The sequence below is a fragment of the Kryptolebias marmoratus genome, linkage group LG3 (genome assembly GCF_001649575.2).
Source record: "Kryptolebias marmoratus isolate JLee-2015 linkage group LG3, ASM164957v2, whole genome shotgun sequence".
NCBI classification, from domain to species: domain Eukaryota; kingdom Metazoa; phylum Chordata; class Actinopteri; order Cyprinodontiformes; family Rivulidae; genus Kryptolebias; species Kryptolebias marmoratus.
In genome coordinates this window covers 10,086,657-10,101,709 of record NC_051432.1, presented here as the reverse complement: position 1 = coordinate 10,101,709, position 15,053 = coordinate 10,086,657, and the positions used below count along the sequence as shown (strand labels likewise).

At 36.8% G+C, this 15,053-nt stretch overlaps 2 protein-coding genes across 3 annotated transcripts in view; both read right to left on the bottom strand.

Moving 5' to 3' along the window:
* Positions 1-122, bottom strand: part of LOC108230742 (uncharacterized threonine-rich GPI-anchored glycoprotein PJ4664.02) — a 29,163-nt gene extending 29,041 nt beyond the window's left edge. Inside the window, exon 1 of one of the 2 annotated variants that reach the window (XM_025008952.1) lies at positions 20-122. In XM_025008952.1, the coding sequence (XP_024864720.1) occupies positions 20-101 (82 nt within the window). In that variant the 5' untranslated portion in view covers positions 102-122. The remainder of the gene's footprint in view (positions 1-19) is intronic. The other variant, XM_037974748.1, reaches the window with a different exon arrangement.
* A 146-nt stretch (positions 123-268) lies between these two features.
* On the bottom strand, positions 269-6,928 carry LOC108230736 (mucin-17). The gene is made up of 9 exons (XM_017407206.3): positions 6,822-6,928; positions 5,077-5,129; positions 4,896-4,934; positions 1,684-3,882; positions 1,347-1,403; positions 1,173-1,229; positions 997-1,053; positions 774-917; positions 269-476 (listed from the first exon to the last, which is right to left on the bottom strand). The coding sequence occupies exons 2-9, from the start codon at positions 5,108-5,110 to the stop codon at positions 298-300; spliced, it is 2,766 nt and encodes a 921-aa protein (XP_017262695.1). The 5' UTR covers positions 5,111-5,129; positions 6,822-6,928; the 3' UTR covers positions 269-297.
* Positions 6,929-15,053: the final 8,125 nt, after the last annotated feature.

The window sequence follows — 15,053 nt, the reverse complement described above, 5'->3', positions numbered from 1 at the left end:
ACTGGTGGAGAAGTTGCATTGAGTGGTGGTGAGGTCATGTTGACTGCTGGTGAAGTTGCACTAACTGGTGGAGAAGTTGCATTGAGTGGAGGTGAGGTCATGGTGATTATTACTGATGTTGTGTTGTGTGTTGGAATTAGACTTAGTTTTACTTTTAAACAATTTTTTGAAATTTAACAGTGATGAATGGCTACTTCTGTTTCCCTGTATAGCAATAATTTGAAATTCTGAATACTATACATTATTTTTTTAGGTAAGAACTCTAAAGCATAGAGTACATAAAAGTATTTAGGTGCATCATTTTGCTTTAAAAATGGCAGTTTCTTGACTAATTGCAAAAGTTATTATGGAACAAAATGATTGCATTGTACTGTCAGTGATAGAAGTTGCATTACCTGGCACTGTGGCAACTGGTTGTGGAGATGTTACATTGGCTGGTGGAGAGGTCATAGTGGAAGGTGGTGAGGTTGCATTGCCTGAGTTGTAAATATACATATTTTACAAATTAACAGAAAATCAGCCACACTGACTACTTAAACACATATGTGAAAATATTCATGGCTAATTCTGATTTTCAATCTTTGTGTTATATAATGCTTTTTAACTTTTTCTATGTTCTATAAAACACATTACAACAACTTTTTATTTTCCCCAGTTGGAAATTCATTTAACACTTTGCTGGTATATAATTGCACTCTGCATTCAGAGCTTTTTACCTTCATTCAGACATCATTTGACATACAGACGTTTGACTGTGGTTTACGTTCACTTACCTGGTAATAGTGTTGTGGCATTTGGTGACGCAGTCAGGTTGATGGTAGGTGAGGTGACGTTATCCATCTGAGAGGTCACCGTCTCCAGTGTTGAGCTGATATTCTCCATTGGGGAGGTCACAGGCAGAGATGTCACATTTTCTGCTAGGATTAAATTCAGTGGTGTTGAGGTTGGAATTACATCAGCTGCCATAATAATTTTACTGTGGTATAAATTATTTACCTGTGGGTGAACTAGTGGTGACATCTGGCAGTGAGGTTGTGTTAACTGCTGGCAAACCTGTAATGACAAACAATAATGTTGTTAACACTCTGTTAAATTTTGGTCACAGTACAGTGAATTTAAATAAAACCAAAAAACTTGTTTTAATATTTTGAATGTGACATAATTTAGATTACCTGTAGGGGGAGTTGTGTTGACATCTGGCGTTAGGGTGTCGTTTCCTGTTGGCATGGCTGTATTGACGGGTGGCATTGTTGAATTCACTGTTAAATTTTGGTCACAGTACAGTGAATTTAAATAAAACTAAAAAACTTGTTTTAATATTTTGAATGTGACATAATTTAGATTACCTGTAGGGGGAGTTGTGTTGACATCTGGCGTTAGGGTGTCGTTACCTGTTGGCACGGCTGTGTTGACAGATAGCATTGTTGAATTCAATGTTAACTTTTGATCACAGTACAAGATCACAGTATAAGGCTGACTTTTTGGATTGGTGTGGTAGTAAGGTAATAGCACCATCATTATAAGTTTGTGTGCTCATTGGAATATAAATTTTGGTGGTAGACAAATTTGTTTTGACTTGTTTTAAAGCTGTACATAGGGATGTAAGGCTGCATGTTAGTAAGGTTATTTTTTTTAAATTGCAGCTTGAGACATTACAAAGTAAATGGTACGAGACTGTGTTACCTGTTGAAATTTCAATTTCTTGTGATGTTGCAGTGAATGTTGATGACGTTGAATTCATTTGTGGACTGACTGAACTGACCATTGTAACAGAGATGTTTTCTGGTGGTAACACTGTGGTAACTGGGATTGAAACTGTGTCGACTGATGTTGCTAATGTGCTGACCAGCAATAAAGTTGTGTTGTCTGGTTCTGGAACGGCACTGAACATTGATGCAGTTGTTTTAGCTGGTTCTGACACTGAGTCAGAGGGTGATGCAGTCGTATTAGCTGGTTCTGACACTGTGATGACTGGTGATGCAGTTGTGTTGGCTGGTTCTGACACTGAGTCAGAGGGTGATGCAGTCGTATTAGCTGGTTCTGACACTGTGTCAGCTGGTGATGCAGTTGTGTTGGCTGGTTCTGACACTGAGTCAGAGGGTGATGCAGTCGTATTAGCTGGTTCTGACACTGTGATGACTGGTGATGCAGTTGTGTTGGCTGGTTCTGACACTGAGTCAGAGGGTGATGCAGTCGTATTAGCTGGTTCTGACACTGTGTCAGCTGGTGATGCAGTTGTGTTGGCTGGTTCTGACACTGAGTCAGAGGGTGATGCAGTCGTATTAGCTGGTTCTGACACTGTGATGACTGGTGATGCAGTTGTGTTGGCTGGTTCTGACACTGAGTCAGAGGGTGATGCAGTCGTATTAGCTGGTTCTGACACTGTGTCAGCTGGTGATGCAGTTGTGTTGGCTGGTTCTGACACTGAGTCAGAGGGTGATGCAGTCGTATTAGCTGGTTCTGACACTGTGATGACTGGTGATGCAGTTGTGTTGGCTGGTTCTGACACTGAGTCAGAGGGTGATGCAGTCGTATTAGCTGGTTCTGACACTGTGTCAGCTGGTGATGCAGTTGTGTTGGCTGGTTCTGACACTGAGTCAGAGGGTGATGCAGTCGTATTAGCTGGTTCTGACACTGTGATGACTGGTGATGCAGTTGTGTTGGCTGGTTCTGACACTGAGTCAGAGGGTGATGCAGTCGTATTAGCTGGTTCTGACACTGTGTCAGCTGGTGATGCAGTTGTGTTGGCTGGTTCTGACACTGAGTCAGAGGGTGATGCAGTCGTATTAGCTGGTTCTGACACTGTGATGACTGGTGATGCAGTTGTGTTGGCTGGTTCTGACACTGAGTCAGAGGGTGATGCAGTCGTATTAGCTGGTTCTGACACTGTGTCAGCTGGTGATGCAGTTGTGTTGGCTGGTTCTGACACTGAGTCAGAGGGTGATGCAGTCGTATTAGCTGGTTCTGACACTGTGATGACTGGTGATGCAGTTGTGTTGGCTGGTTCTGACACTGAGTCAGAGGGTGATGCAGTCGTATTAGCTGGTTCTGACACTGTGTCAGCTGGTGATGCAGTTGTGTTGGCTGGTTCTGACACTGAGTCAGAGGGTGATGCAGTCGTATTAGCTGGTTCTGACACTGTGATGACTGGTGATGCAGTTGTGTTGGCTGGTTCTGACACTGAGTCAGAGGGTGATGCAGTCGTATTAGCTGGTTCTGACACTGTGTCAGCTGGTGATGCAGTTGTGTTGGCTGGTTCTGACACTGAGTCAGAGGGTGATGCAGTCGTATTAGCTGGTTCTGACACTGTGATGACTGGTGATGCAGTTGTGTTGGCTGGTTCTGACACTGAGTCAGAGGGTGATGCAGTCGTATTAGCTGGTTCTGACACTGTGTCAGCTGGTGATGCAGTTGTGTTGGCTGGTTCTGACACTGAGTCAGAGGGTGATGCAGTCGTATTAGCTGGTTCTGACACTGTGATGACTGGTGATGCAGTTGTGTTGGCTGGTTCTGACACTGAGTCAGAGGGTGATGCAGTCGTATTAGCTGGTTCTGACACTGTGTCAGCTGGTGATGCAGTTGTGTTGGCTGGTTCTGACACTGAGTCAGAGGGTGATGCAGTCGTATTAGCTGGTTCTGACACTGTGATGACTGGTGATGCAGTTGTGTTGGCTGGTTCTGACACTGAGTCAGAGGGTGATGCAGTCGTATTAGCTGGTTCTGACACTGTGTCAGCTGGTGATGCAGTTGTGTTGGCTGGTTCTGACACTGAGTCAGAGGGTGATGCAGTCATATTAGCTGGTTCTGACACTGTGATGATTGATGATGCAGTTGTGGCCTCTGGTGATAAAGTTGTGTTGGGTGATAGTGCTGTAGTGTTGACTGATGATGAAATGGGGTAGGCAGGTGGAAATTCACAAAACATTTAATTAGACAAGGAGGATTATTTTACTATCCAGTATATGCAATCAAATAATTTTTTTTTATTCTGATGGTAAATTATCTTTAAAATGATCCCGGTAAGTTAGATGGGCAGAAAAATGGGAAGTCCTGTTATGTTTGCTGCTTAATTCCAGTTTCTCAAAGAAGTCTTGCTGGCATTAAATGAATCTGTTATGAATTGTGCTGTGCTTCTATCAGCAATGTATTCTTTTTATTTATTTATTTTATTACATTTTATAAACAGGCATATAGTGTTGTGTGTGTTGTCAAAAGGCTTCATAATTTTAGCAGAACCTGTTTTTTTCTTTTCTTTGTTGTTGCTCCTTTTGACATTAATGGTCTTTCCAGTTTATTACTATAGGTTAAAATCCAAAATACCTCAAACGTGGAAATTAGAGTGCCTAAAAAGTGCAGGACTTTATTTAAATCTATTTGCCTACATTTTTTGTTTGTTTGTTTATCATAACTGGCCTCTGGCTGCAGATGTTATGCTCTGTAAAGTTAATCATTTTGTTACATAGACAACTGAGCATATGTTTTAACTGCACTGAAACTCATACATTTGAAATTTTTTAAATAAAATGATATATTATTTAGAATAATGATATATTATTTAGAATAAAATCATTAGTGTGCATTTAACTTGATTTAAAATATACATGAAAGTTGATCTTTTTCTTGAGTCTGCATGTTCTTTCAGCAAAGTTTTTTTTTTCAGTAATAGGTAAAAAACTTTATTTTATAACTGAATAAAACCCGTGGTATTTACTAATTTAGATAAGTTCCAAATACTCCATGGCTTGCCTAAATAACTGTCTCTGCCTTCTACCCTCAATTTTATGCCAGCTTTAATAAGTAAAAAGTTACTTTAATTGTGAATATTTGGTATCACTAGAAGGTCCAATAGAATCACATTTTTACTTTATAAACTTTATATTGCCTTTTTGTGTTACCTGTGGTGTTATCCTGAGCGCATGTTGCACCTATTAGTCCTAGTAAAAGAAAATAAAAAATGTTAGCAATGTTTAAGCTGATTTCATCCTAAATCCTGATTGCATTATGTTGCCTCTCACTGCCACAGACATACAATCATGTACTCGTACACAGCAGCACGCACTCTAACAATAATATTACCTGCTAACAGGAGAAGAAATATGTGAGGTTCCATCCTCTGAGGTGTCAGCTTCCTGTAAAATATATCTCAAAATAAATATCCTCGGAATATATTTAAATTCACAGAGCAAATATGTACTCTGGCCGTTCTAACATACTGTGAACTCCAAATGTATGGTAACAGGAGAAATACCAAGGTGAAGAACCACTTTACTGTTTGAAATTGGTGACATTAAAAACCTGTACAAATTCACCTTTGTCTCTCTGTCAGGTTTCAAACCCTCCTGAAGTCCTTGTAACTTCAGGACAATTTGACCTGAAGGCAACAGGAGGCTTAACTGTATAAAGTGTATATATATATATATATATATATATATATATATATATATATATATAGAGAGAGAGAGAGAGAGAGAGAGAGAGAGAGAAAGAGAGAGAGAGAGAGAGTATACCTGACTTAGTCATTACTTTAATTCAATGCTTCAGATACAATCAGTCTTGTTGCCCAACTTTTACATCCTTATCCTCATTAACTGACTTTTTACTGATAGCAGACACTCAAAAGGACATTCACTATGTCTTCTTTCAGGTATGCCAACTTTCCAGCAGGACAAGTTTGGGAACTTTTTGCCCTGTATGACAAAGCAGTCTTACATCTACAGTTGCCATTCAGGATGCCTTTCACAGATTTAACAACTTTCCATCATACCAAGTATTTATCTAATCGTTGTTTTACAGTCTCTAAATCAATACAGGTAAAATAAACATACTGTAGTCAAATTATGGTTTTCAAACTAAATTCTTAATACTATTACTCTTATAAACCAGAGCCTCATAGAGGGTACCTACACAAGTATTTTCATAATTTGCCTTACACATTTCTCAAAATTAAAAAAAAAAGTCTGTTGTCATTGATGATATAATGAATCACTAATTCCTCTCTAGTAAAGTTGTTACTTTATTTAGATAATTACAGTCAGAAAAAATGGTCTAAATTCCCTAAAGGTTTTGATCAATGACAGATTTGTCACAGTCACCACTACTTTTATTTTCATTTAGGATTATCTGTTTCCAAGAAGGAAGAAAAAAAAGTTTCACAATGCATCTTTTTTATTGTTGTACTCATTTCCTCCAAGCAAACCCATTTTGTGTTCCTGGATAAGTACCAGAATAATTGTTGGTTAAAGCAATTATCTTCATAAGGGTTACATTGGTTAAAGAGCTCAAGTAATGCAGGATAACTGTCTTTTAATCAATATGTTTATTATATCTCTTGGACAGTGCTCACAAAGTAGCCACACCCTGACAAACCTAATCATTAAATTACTACAACAAATTATGTGTTGTAGCAGCTTTTAGTAAAATTTAACTTGGTATTAAAACTTAGTATAGTTTTGTTGTTTGTTTTTTCTGATTTTTTCATTGCACTGTTTTAATTATGGTACATGGGGAAAAAAAGCGCTTTTAATTAAACACACGAAAAACTAATAAAATAAAATTTAAAAATGTACAGAATGGGTCAGTCTTAATTAGTTTAAACACCAAAGAGCAACATTTGAACATTTCAAATTTGAAAAAAAAAAACTTGTTTTTTAAAATTATTGAATAAATAAGTTTAAAAAAGGCTAAATTTGTAGCTCCTCAAAATGTAACTACCAAGTTTTTCAAAACTAAAATACCAGAAGCAATAAAAATTTCTCATACATCGCGTTTTTTTTTATATCTGCTTTAAACAACAGTACAAATAAAACAAATCACTTGCTTACCTCTGTGTCGTCCCACTATGCTGCAGTGCTCCTATGTTCACAACGGTGATGGATGGGAAGGCAGCAGACACCTTTATACCTCGAGCCAAAAGATGGTAGTGAGGAGTTGACAGTGGCTGAGGTTTTTAAAAGAGGCGAGAAATTCTTTCTTCTTTTCCTGGCATAACTTGCTGAACTTGTTTTGTTGTTTTTTTTCCATCTGTTGTGATGCTACAGACTGTCCGGATAAAAGAAGGGGGGAGGGGAGGAGTGTCACATTGACGCAGGTTTGAAAAGAATGTGAATGTGAAGGTGAGTAATGCAGTCAGCTATTTTAAAGATAAAACGACACCTGTATTTTCAGATTTTGATATAATTTGAAAGATAAATAAAATTACACTAATAGTACTAATGACTCAGAGCTGCTTCCTGTTTTTCAGTTAGTTGGTGATCTTTGTCACCATAAATGAACCCTACACTTGTCAGAAAGTGGCGTGTTTCTTGTTGTTGCTGAACTCTGAACTTTTTTCAACTTTTCTTATGCTTTTTGTTTTTGTAAGTCTGTTGGAAACGCACAACGTGGTAGTTAATGGTAACGACAACACTCGAGGCATACAGACCCCCAAATAGGCAGAAACTCAAGCCCATTGCAGTAAATGTTTGGCAAATGCTCCTAATTAAGGAAATATTAAGATTTAATTAATACTTTGGACAGGTGACCAGGCCGGTAAAAAAAACAAAAAAAAACAATTGCCACCACATTAGGAAAAAAAGGTCTTTATTTATTAATGTAGAGTATTTTACAATTTTCTCCAATCACATGCTCACTGCTTCATTCAAAACACACAAATTATGTCTCCATCTACTGTAAACCAATCTACTCTTTCCTACAGACCGTGGTTGTAAGTTAGGGATTTAGTTTCAAAATCTGGAATTGCCTTTACTTAGTTGTCTTACTGTATTTACTGAACAGTTGAAGCATTTGTGTATTTAAAATCATTTACCTAAAATAAATGGTAAAAAAAAAAAAAAAAACATCACAATGTCTGCACAGCACTAAATATTTCCACCGTCCATTATGCCTTCAAAGTGGGAAGTTCGTCAAAAAACTACAGCCACGAAAACACAGCTAATTTTAGCCCATTCCTGAAGCATTTTTGAAAAACGATGCCGCTTCATTTACAAAATGCCTTCAAAAAAAACAACACCTTCATACCTGCCATGACGTTAAAGAGGAGAGTCCTAAATCAAATAGCAAGGCTTTTGAACTTGGCAACAGCAGGTAAACAAGTGGGGAGATTTTCATCGCTGTTCAGGTTTAAAGTCAAGTTGTCTTCAGTTTTACAAAACACACCAACTGGATGAAATTACGTGTTTCCAGTGTCCAGAACAAGACCATAGGCAGAAAAAAAAACACTACAATTTAAAGGCAGCACTAAAATTCAAAAAGCATGACTTGTATTGTTAGAGGAAAGGGTCACAAAAGTATTCATCCTCATTTGATAATCTTTCTGTTTGTTGCATAACAACTTGGAATTTAATTGTAAATGGCCTGCACTCTTTTAGCGCTTTATCTAGTCCAAGGACCCCAAAGCACTTTACACTAATCAGTCATTCACCCATTCATCCACACATTCACACACTGATGGCAATAAGCTACATTGTAGCCACAGCTGCCCTGGGGCAGGCTGACAGAAGTGAGGCTGGCATCACACCGGCGCCACCGAGCCCTCTGACCACTACCAGTGGGTAAGACAGGTGAAGCGTCTTGCCCAAGGACACAACAGCTGAGACTGACGGGGACTCGATCCGGCAACCCTCTGGTTACAAGATGAACCTGTACCTCCTGAGCCACTGCCGCCTCAATTAAAAGTCTAATTAAATTAATCTAATAAAATTAGACTTTTAATTTGAATGTGAGCAAAAAGTTCAACTAAAACTACCTATTCATATTAATGAAGTTAAATAGTGGAAATAATTTGTTTTAAATAATTGTGTGTATGAAGACACAGTGGGCTGGAAGCGAGCAGCACATGGAACATCAACAGGTCTGCTGATGTTTCTGTAATAATCACAATACATTCAGACATCTGAACTATGTTAGCGTTTTGACATTAACATAGTTTCAAGTCATTTGAGTCGCTTTTTTGTTCAGTTATCTTTCAATAAGCTTAATTACCTAACACACGTGATATAAGAGAAATAAAGGAGCAAGTTGATTGGTGGCTTCACAGAACTAAGTGTCAGAACAAAGACTAACGATTTTAATCTGTAAAACTTTTCCCCAGCTGAATGGTCATCAGCTGTTTTACAGCTTCCCCGTGAATGTAACTTCATCACCGTGTTTAATTAGGTGAACATAAAGTAACTGTTGTTCTGTGGCTGAGAGAACATTATAGCTTACGATGAACCTCAGCCACAATCCAACAGCTCTAAACAATTAAAACAAACACACAACCAGATAAACTTACCTACACAACGTCTTGTAATCCACTTGGTTTCATAAAACTCCTGACCAAAATGACCTTTTTTATCAAGCAGGATTCTAATATAGGTCATTAAAACTGGAAAAGCACAAAACAAGACGTGGACTTTTTTTTTTTTTTTTTAACTCTGAGACATCCTCTGTGTTGATTGCGAAGAGTCAGGTCAGTTGAGTCTGAGGTCCTACACCGAGGACTGAGATGGACTGCAGTTCAGACTACCAAACGTACGCAGAAACATTTTCCGTGTGCATTAAGAGAATTAACATCTGTATTTACTGCCATCTGATCACAGTCAAGTTAGTTAGCAAGATCTGCCCAACTCCATCAGGGTTATCTTTGACGTCTGTGGTTGCTTCTCTGATTAATGCCCTCCTCACCCTGTCCGTGAGTTTTGATTGACAGCAGGTTTACTGTGGTGGCACAATCTTTCCACTGTTCTTTTTTCTCTTTCCAGTTTTTCTAAAAATGCTATTTTTAGAGCTTAGCGTATGTATTGTGGATGATGCTTTGCAACTACCACACCAAATTTTAGCTCAATGTCTGTAAAATTGGCTGAGTTGTGGCCATTTTTGTGTTTGCAAAGGTTGCTTAAATGTGGCAGTCATTTTGTATCAAGTTGACTCTAAAAGTTAATCAACTGTAGATGTGGACAGTATTCACACACATACAGGGAGAGTTAAGACACACGAGTGAGTTGATCGGTACATTATGGGATGTCCCCAGAAACTCAAGCCCGTAGCAATGAACAGAGTCCTTTAAGCGAGCACTAACTTCAAGCTTTTTTGAAAAGAAAGTTTTCAATCTTCAATGTAGAGAAGATGTCTGCCTTCAAAACTTGGACCTAGGAGCCTGCAGTAGTAGGCTCTGTCTGCACTTTGAGAGGATTGTTGGGAAAATACAAAAACTTTGAGATTTTTTTTGGTCTAGATGGAGGTTGGTCATTAGGGAGGCCTGTGGGGGGAAAAAAGGGCTAAAAACAAACAACTATGATTTCCCCTGCTCCACATTATCAAGCTGGAAATTTCTGAAATGTTTTTACTGGCGATCCAGCGAGGTTTTATTAGGTTTTCCAATAAATTAAGGCTGCTTTGTTTGAATGAGGATGTTGGCAATATATTTTCTTCAACCCTGGCAAGTTTCATGAGAATGGGGACTTCCAGTACGTTGGGTGTGGCGCTCTACCTGAAACAATGAGCAGGCTGGGCCGCATTACACTGAAAAACCTTTGACAAACTGGTTTTTATCTGCTTTTTTCTTAGTTCCTTGAATGCCATTGTGTAGGTTGCGAAGGATCAATAGTCTGGACAGAATGTACTGATGATGCACAACGGTTAAAAGATAAAAATTAGTATGAGCTTTAATAGGCAATAGTCAAACTAAGCTTTTAATGCCAGTTTGCATTTGCTTTTTATCACCTGCCACTATGAAAGTCAGGCAGGCATGTTTTTGCCTGTGCTATGTGTGGGCAAGTCTTCATTTATCATGAGTTACTGAACAGATCAGTCAACTTTACAGAAATTAAGCTAAAGATTGTTGTGGTAGTAGCTAAGAAGCATATGCATACTCACACTCTGAGCACTAGCACATCACAGAAGATCTTTGTTAAACTCCTGGAGTCAACCCTGTTAGCAAAATATCCCAGGAACCTTTAAACAAATTTCATTGAAACTCGGAAATGATGTACATCTACAACTGATGAACGCTTGGAGTTAACCCAATTCAAGATGGCTGCCACACGTAACTGAACTTAGCAAACACAAAAAACGGCTATGACTCAGCCAGTTTTGTAGTCACTGAGCTAAAATTGAAGTGTTAGTTGCTGAGAGCCATCCTGAACACATACTCAGTAACAGATCATGTGAGATCTTTGTTAAAATTTTTGCCGTGTGAGGTCGTGGGCGATTTCCATTACTTCAAGGACTGCTGCTTTCATTTAAACTACGCATGTAACTAATATTTAGTTTTTTGTTTCCACGAGTCAATAGCAAATATACTACTTCTCAAATGAAATCGTTGGCAGAATGCAGACTCCTAAGTTACTGCTTTTCTGCTTCAGTGATTTCTGCTGATACTTCTGGTGGTTGCACAATTTGGTATGATTAAAGAAAATTAGAAAGAAGAGTTGTTTTTCATGCAGTAGCAGCAGATTAGGATGTATAAACCCTAACTAATTACAGATAAAAAAAAAGTCTGTAATGGTTTGAGAAGGACACATCACTGATGCAGTGTAAAAGAAAAACTAACAGCAAACTCGAACCTTATCGTCCCTGAATTATCACAAGGAATTCAAAGTCAGATACAATGCAAGATCTTGGAATGATTGGAAAACGTATGTTCAAGAGGGTGAGCAGAGAATGTTGTAATGTGTGTTTTAACCTTTAACACGTTTGAGTTTTTTCTTTGCATGTTGAGTAACGTGGCTGTAAGAAAATAATGTCACAACATTTCACAATACAGTACGTTGTAAATTTCCTACCCTTCAACTAATACATGCACAATATATATATATATGTAACAAGGACACATCATATATGTTACATGTCACATACGTCACAAAACTTAGTTTTTACCACTAATGCTTTGCTGCTTTATATTAAATTTATAACACTTGATATCATGCAAAATCTCTTGAGTAGGGGTACATTAACACTTAGAGCATGTGTGAAGGCTGACTCTCAGCTACTACCACATTTTCGCTCAACAATTGTGAATTTCACTATGTGAGAGCCACTTTTGTGTTGGCTAAGGTTAACTAGCTGTGGCGGCCATCTTGAACTGGACTGACTAAAAGTTGTTGAGTTGTAAATGTAAATACCATGATAACTTTCAGATTTTGTAGCAGACAGTGTTGACTCTATTGGGGAATGCCAACATTAAAAGTAATGAAGTGTAGAACTAAACTTATTTATAAATGAAAGATTATAAATTTCCTAAAGCAATGCATATCGCCTGATGCCTTTCGTGCCAAAGTTTTGAACTAAAATTGCCTCACGCTGAGAAGGGATGGAGTTTTAGTCGTTTTAGCCATTTCTGTGACGGCCAATGCCATATAGCTGTGACTGCCATCTTGAAATGGGGCCTCTCCAGAAATCAATCAGTTGCGGGTGTATATGAACCAATTACTTTCTGAAACTTTTGTTAAAATCTGTCCATTGCTTCATGAGATATTTAGCTAACAGACAAATAGGGTTGATGCCGTACGTTAATGCCAAAGTTTGAAGCAAAAAATCTACTTCACCAAATTGTAGCTCAATTTGTGTATAATTGGTTGAGATATAACCATTCTTGTGTTTGCTAAGATCTTGAATTGGGCTGAAGTTTGAAGATATATAACCACACACATACACACACACAGACATTGTCCACTTTTTGTCTTTTGTGGTTTTTTGTCCTATTGATAACCAATTAGTATCCTTAAAAAATAATTTAACATGTCAATAAGAAGAAGGAAAAAAATAAATGAATACAAAAACTTTGAAGGAAAAAAATAGACTACACTTTTTTTTTTATTAATTCTTTTTAACATACAAAAACCATTATAATGACAACTTCACAATCAACAATCTTTTCAGAAAATATATATACAAAAACACCTCCCCAACAATATCTTGAGTGAAATTATAACATCTTAGTGCACACTAAAAAATATTAACAACACAACACATTATAGTCGAGTAATCAGGGATATAAAATAAGATCAACAACACAATAAAATAAAAACAAAAATAAAATAACAACATGGGGTTTATACCAACTTAAATTCTGCTATAATTGAGAAAAGTTTGACTGCTGGGGCTGTATTAATTTTTTTCAAAGATTCACAAAATAATAATAAATCATTTTTTAACGCTTTTACCGCTGGAAGACCTTTTGAAAAACGGCATTTATGAATGTAAAATTTTGCAAACAGTATAATATTATTAATCAAATATTCAACTTTTTTATTCCTTATTGAAATTCCAAATTTTATTCCATTCCAGGAAAATGACTCAACTTGGAGAGATTTAGACCTCAACCAGTTATATATTTCTTTCCAAAGATTATTTACAATTTCACATTCATAGAACAGATGTTCTGTTGATTCCGATAATGATTTACAAAAATAACACTCCTCCATTTCAAATTTAAAAATTCTTTTAATGAATTCCTGTGAAGGGTAAATATCATTTAGAATTTTAAAGTGGATTTCTTTAAATTTAGGAGGGATTGGAAATTTCAAAAATTTAGTTCTAATTGAACAAATTTCTTGTTTATTAAAGTTTTTTAAGTAATAAGTTCTTTTAGAGGACCCAGGGTATATTTCCTCAATTAGGAGTTTTCTCAAAACCAGGTTATTGCACTTTTTTTCTACAAAGTTTATGTTATTGATTATTATTTCACGTAATCTAGGGATTGGAGTCTGATCTAAATTATTCTTGATTAAATGAATCATAGCCCGTGGAATATTATCAACCACATTTCTGTAATCCTCCGGTGTACATCTTATTCTATATTTATTACTGAATTCCTCGTATTTTAACAAATCCCCTTCATCATTCATCAAATGAACAACAGACCAAACTTGTTTTTCCATCCATCCCTCCATAAATATTGATTTTCTTCTCCTTAGAATCACCCTGTTATTCCACAGTGGGACATTGTGTGGACTAAAGTTATGCTTGTAAACCATCTTCCAGTAGAACAGGACCTGTTGATGAAAGGCAGAGAGTTTCACGGGTAACTTGGAAACCTCAAAGTCACATTTCAAAAGGAAATCTAGGCCACCTAATTTTCTAAACACAAATTTAGGTAAAGAGAACCAAATATCTTCACTACTTCTTAAAAATGACTGAAGCCATCTTAGTTTTAGAGCACCGTTCATGGTTTCAAAATCAATTGCTTTTATTCCTCCCTCCTCATAACTTTTAATCATGTCTGCTTTCCTGATATAACGATGTTTGTTTTTCCAAATGAAATTAAAGATTAAGGTGTTTATTTCTTTAGTGGTTTTTTTGGAAAGGGGTAAAGAATAAATGGGATATATTAGTCTGGAGATAAATTCAGTTTTTGTCAATAATGATCTTCCAAATAATGTCAAGTCTCTCTGCAGCCAATTATTTAGGATTGTTCTGGATTTTTTAATCGGATTCTGAATGTTCTTACTGATACTAAACTTGGAATCTTTAGATATCCATATACCCAAGTAACGGACCTCCTTTTTCACTGGGATATTACACAGCATCTTTTCCGAGGTGTCATGAATACTTAAGTTCACATTTATTAAGATTAAGAATTAGACCTGAAGCCTTAGAGAATGATTCCATCACCTTAAGAGCGACAGGTATTTGCTCTTTATCTCTCAAAAACAGAGTTGTGTCATCCGCTAACTGACTAATAAGTACTTTTGACCCATCTATATTAATACCTTCAATTTCTGAGTTTTTTAATTGGATGGACAGTAATTCAGCGACTGTAATAAACAACAATGGAGATAAACTACAACCTTGTCTTATTCCTCTTCCTATATTAAATCTTGAAGTTGTACCTTCCGGAAGGGAAACACAACTATTAATATCTGTGTGTAACATCTTAATTATGTCCAAAAAATATTCACCAAATCCAAAATGTTTTAATGTATCATAAATAAAAGGATGTTCAACTGAATCAAATGCTTTTTGAAAATCAAGAAATAAAATGTAAGCATCATCTTCTACCAGATCACTATAATCTATAAGATCTAAAACTAATCTAATATTATTATGAATTGATCTACCTTTCATGAATCCTG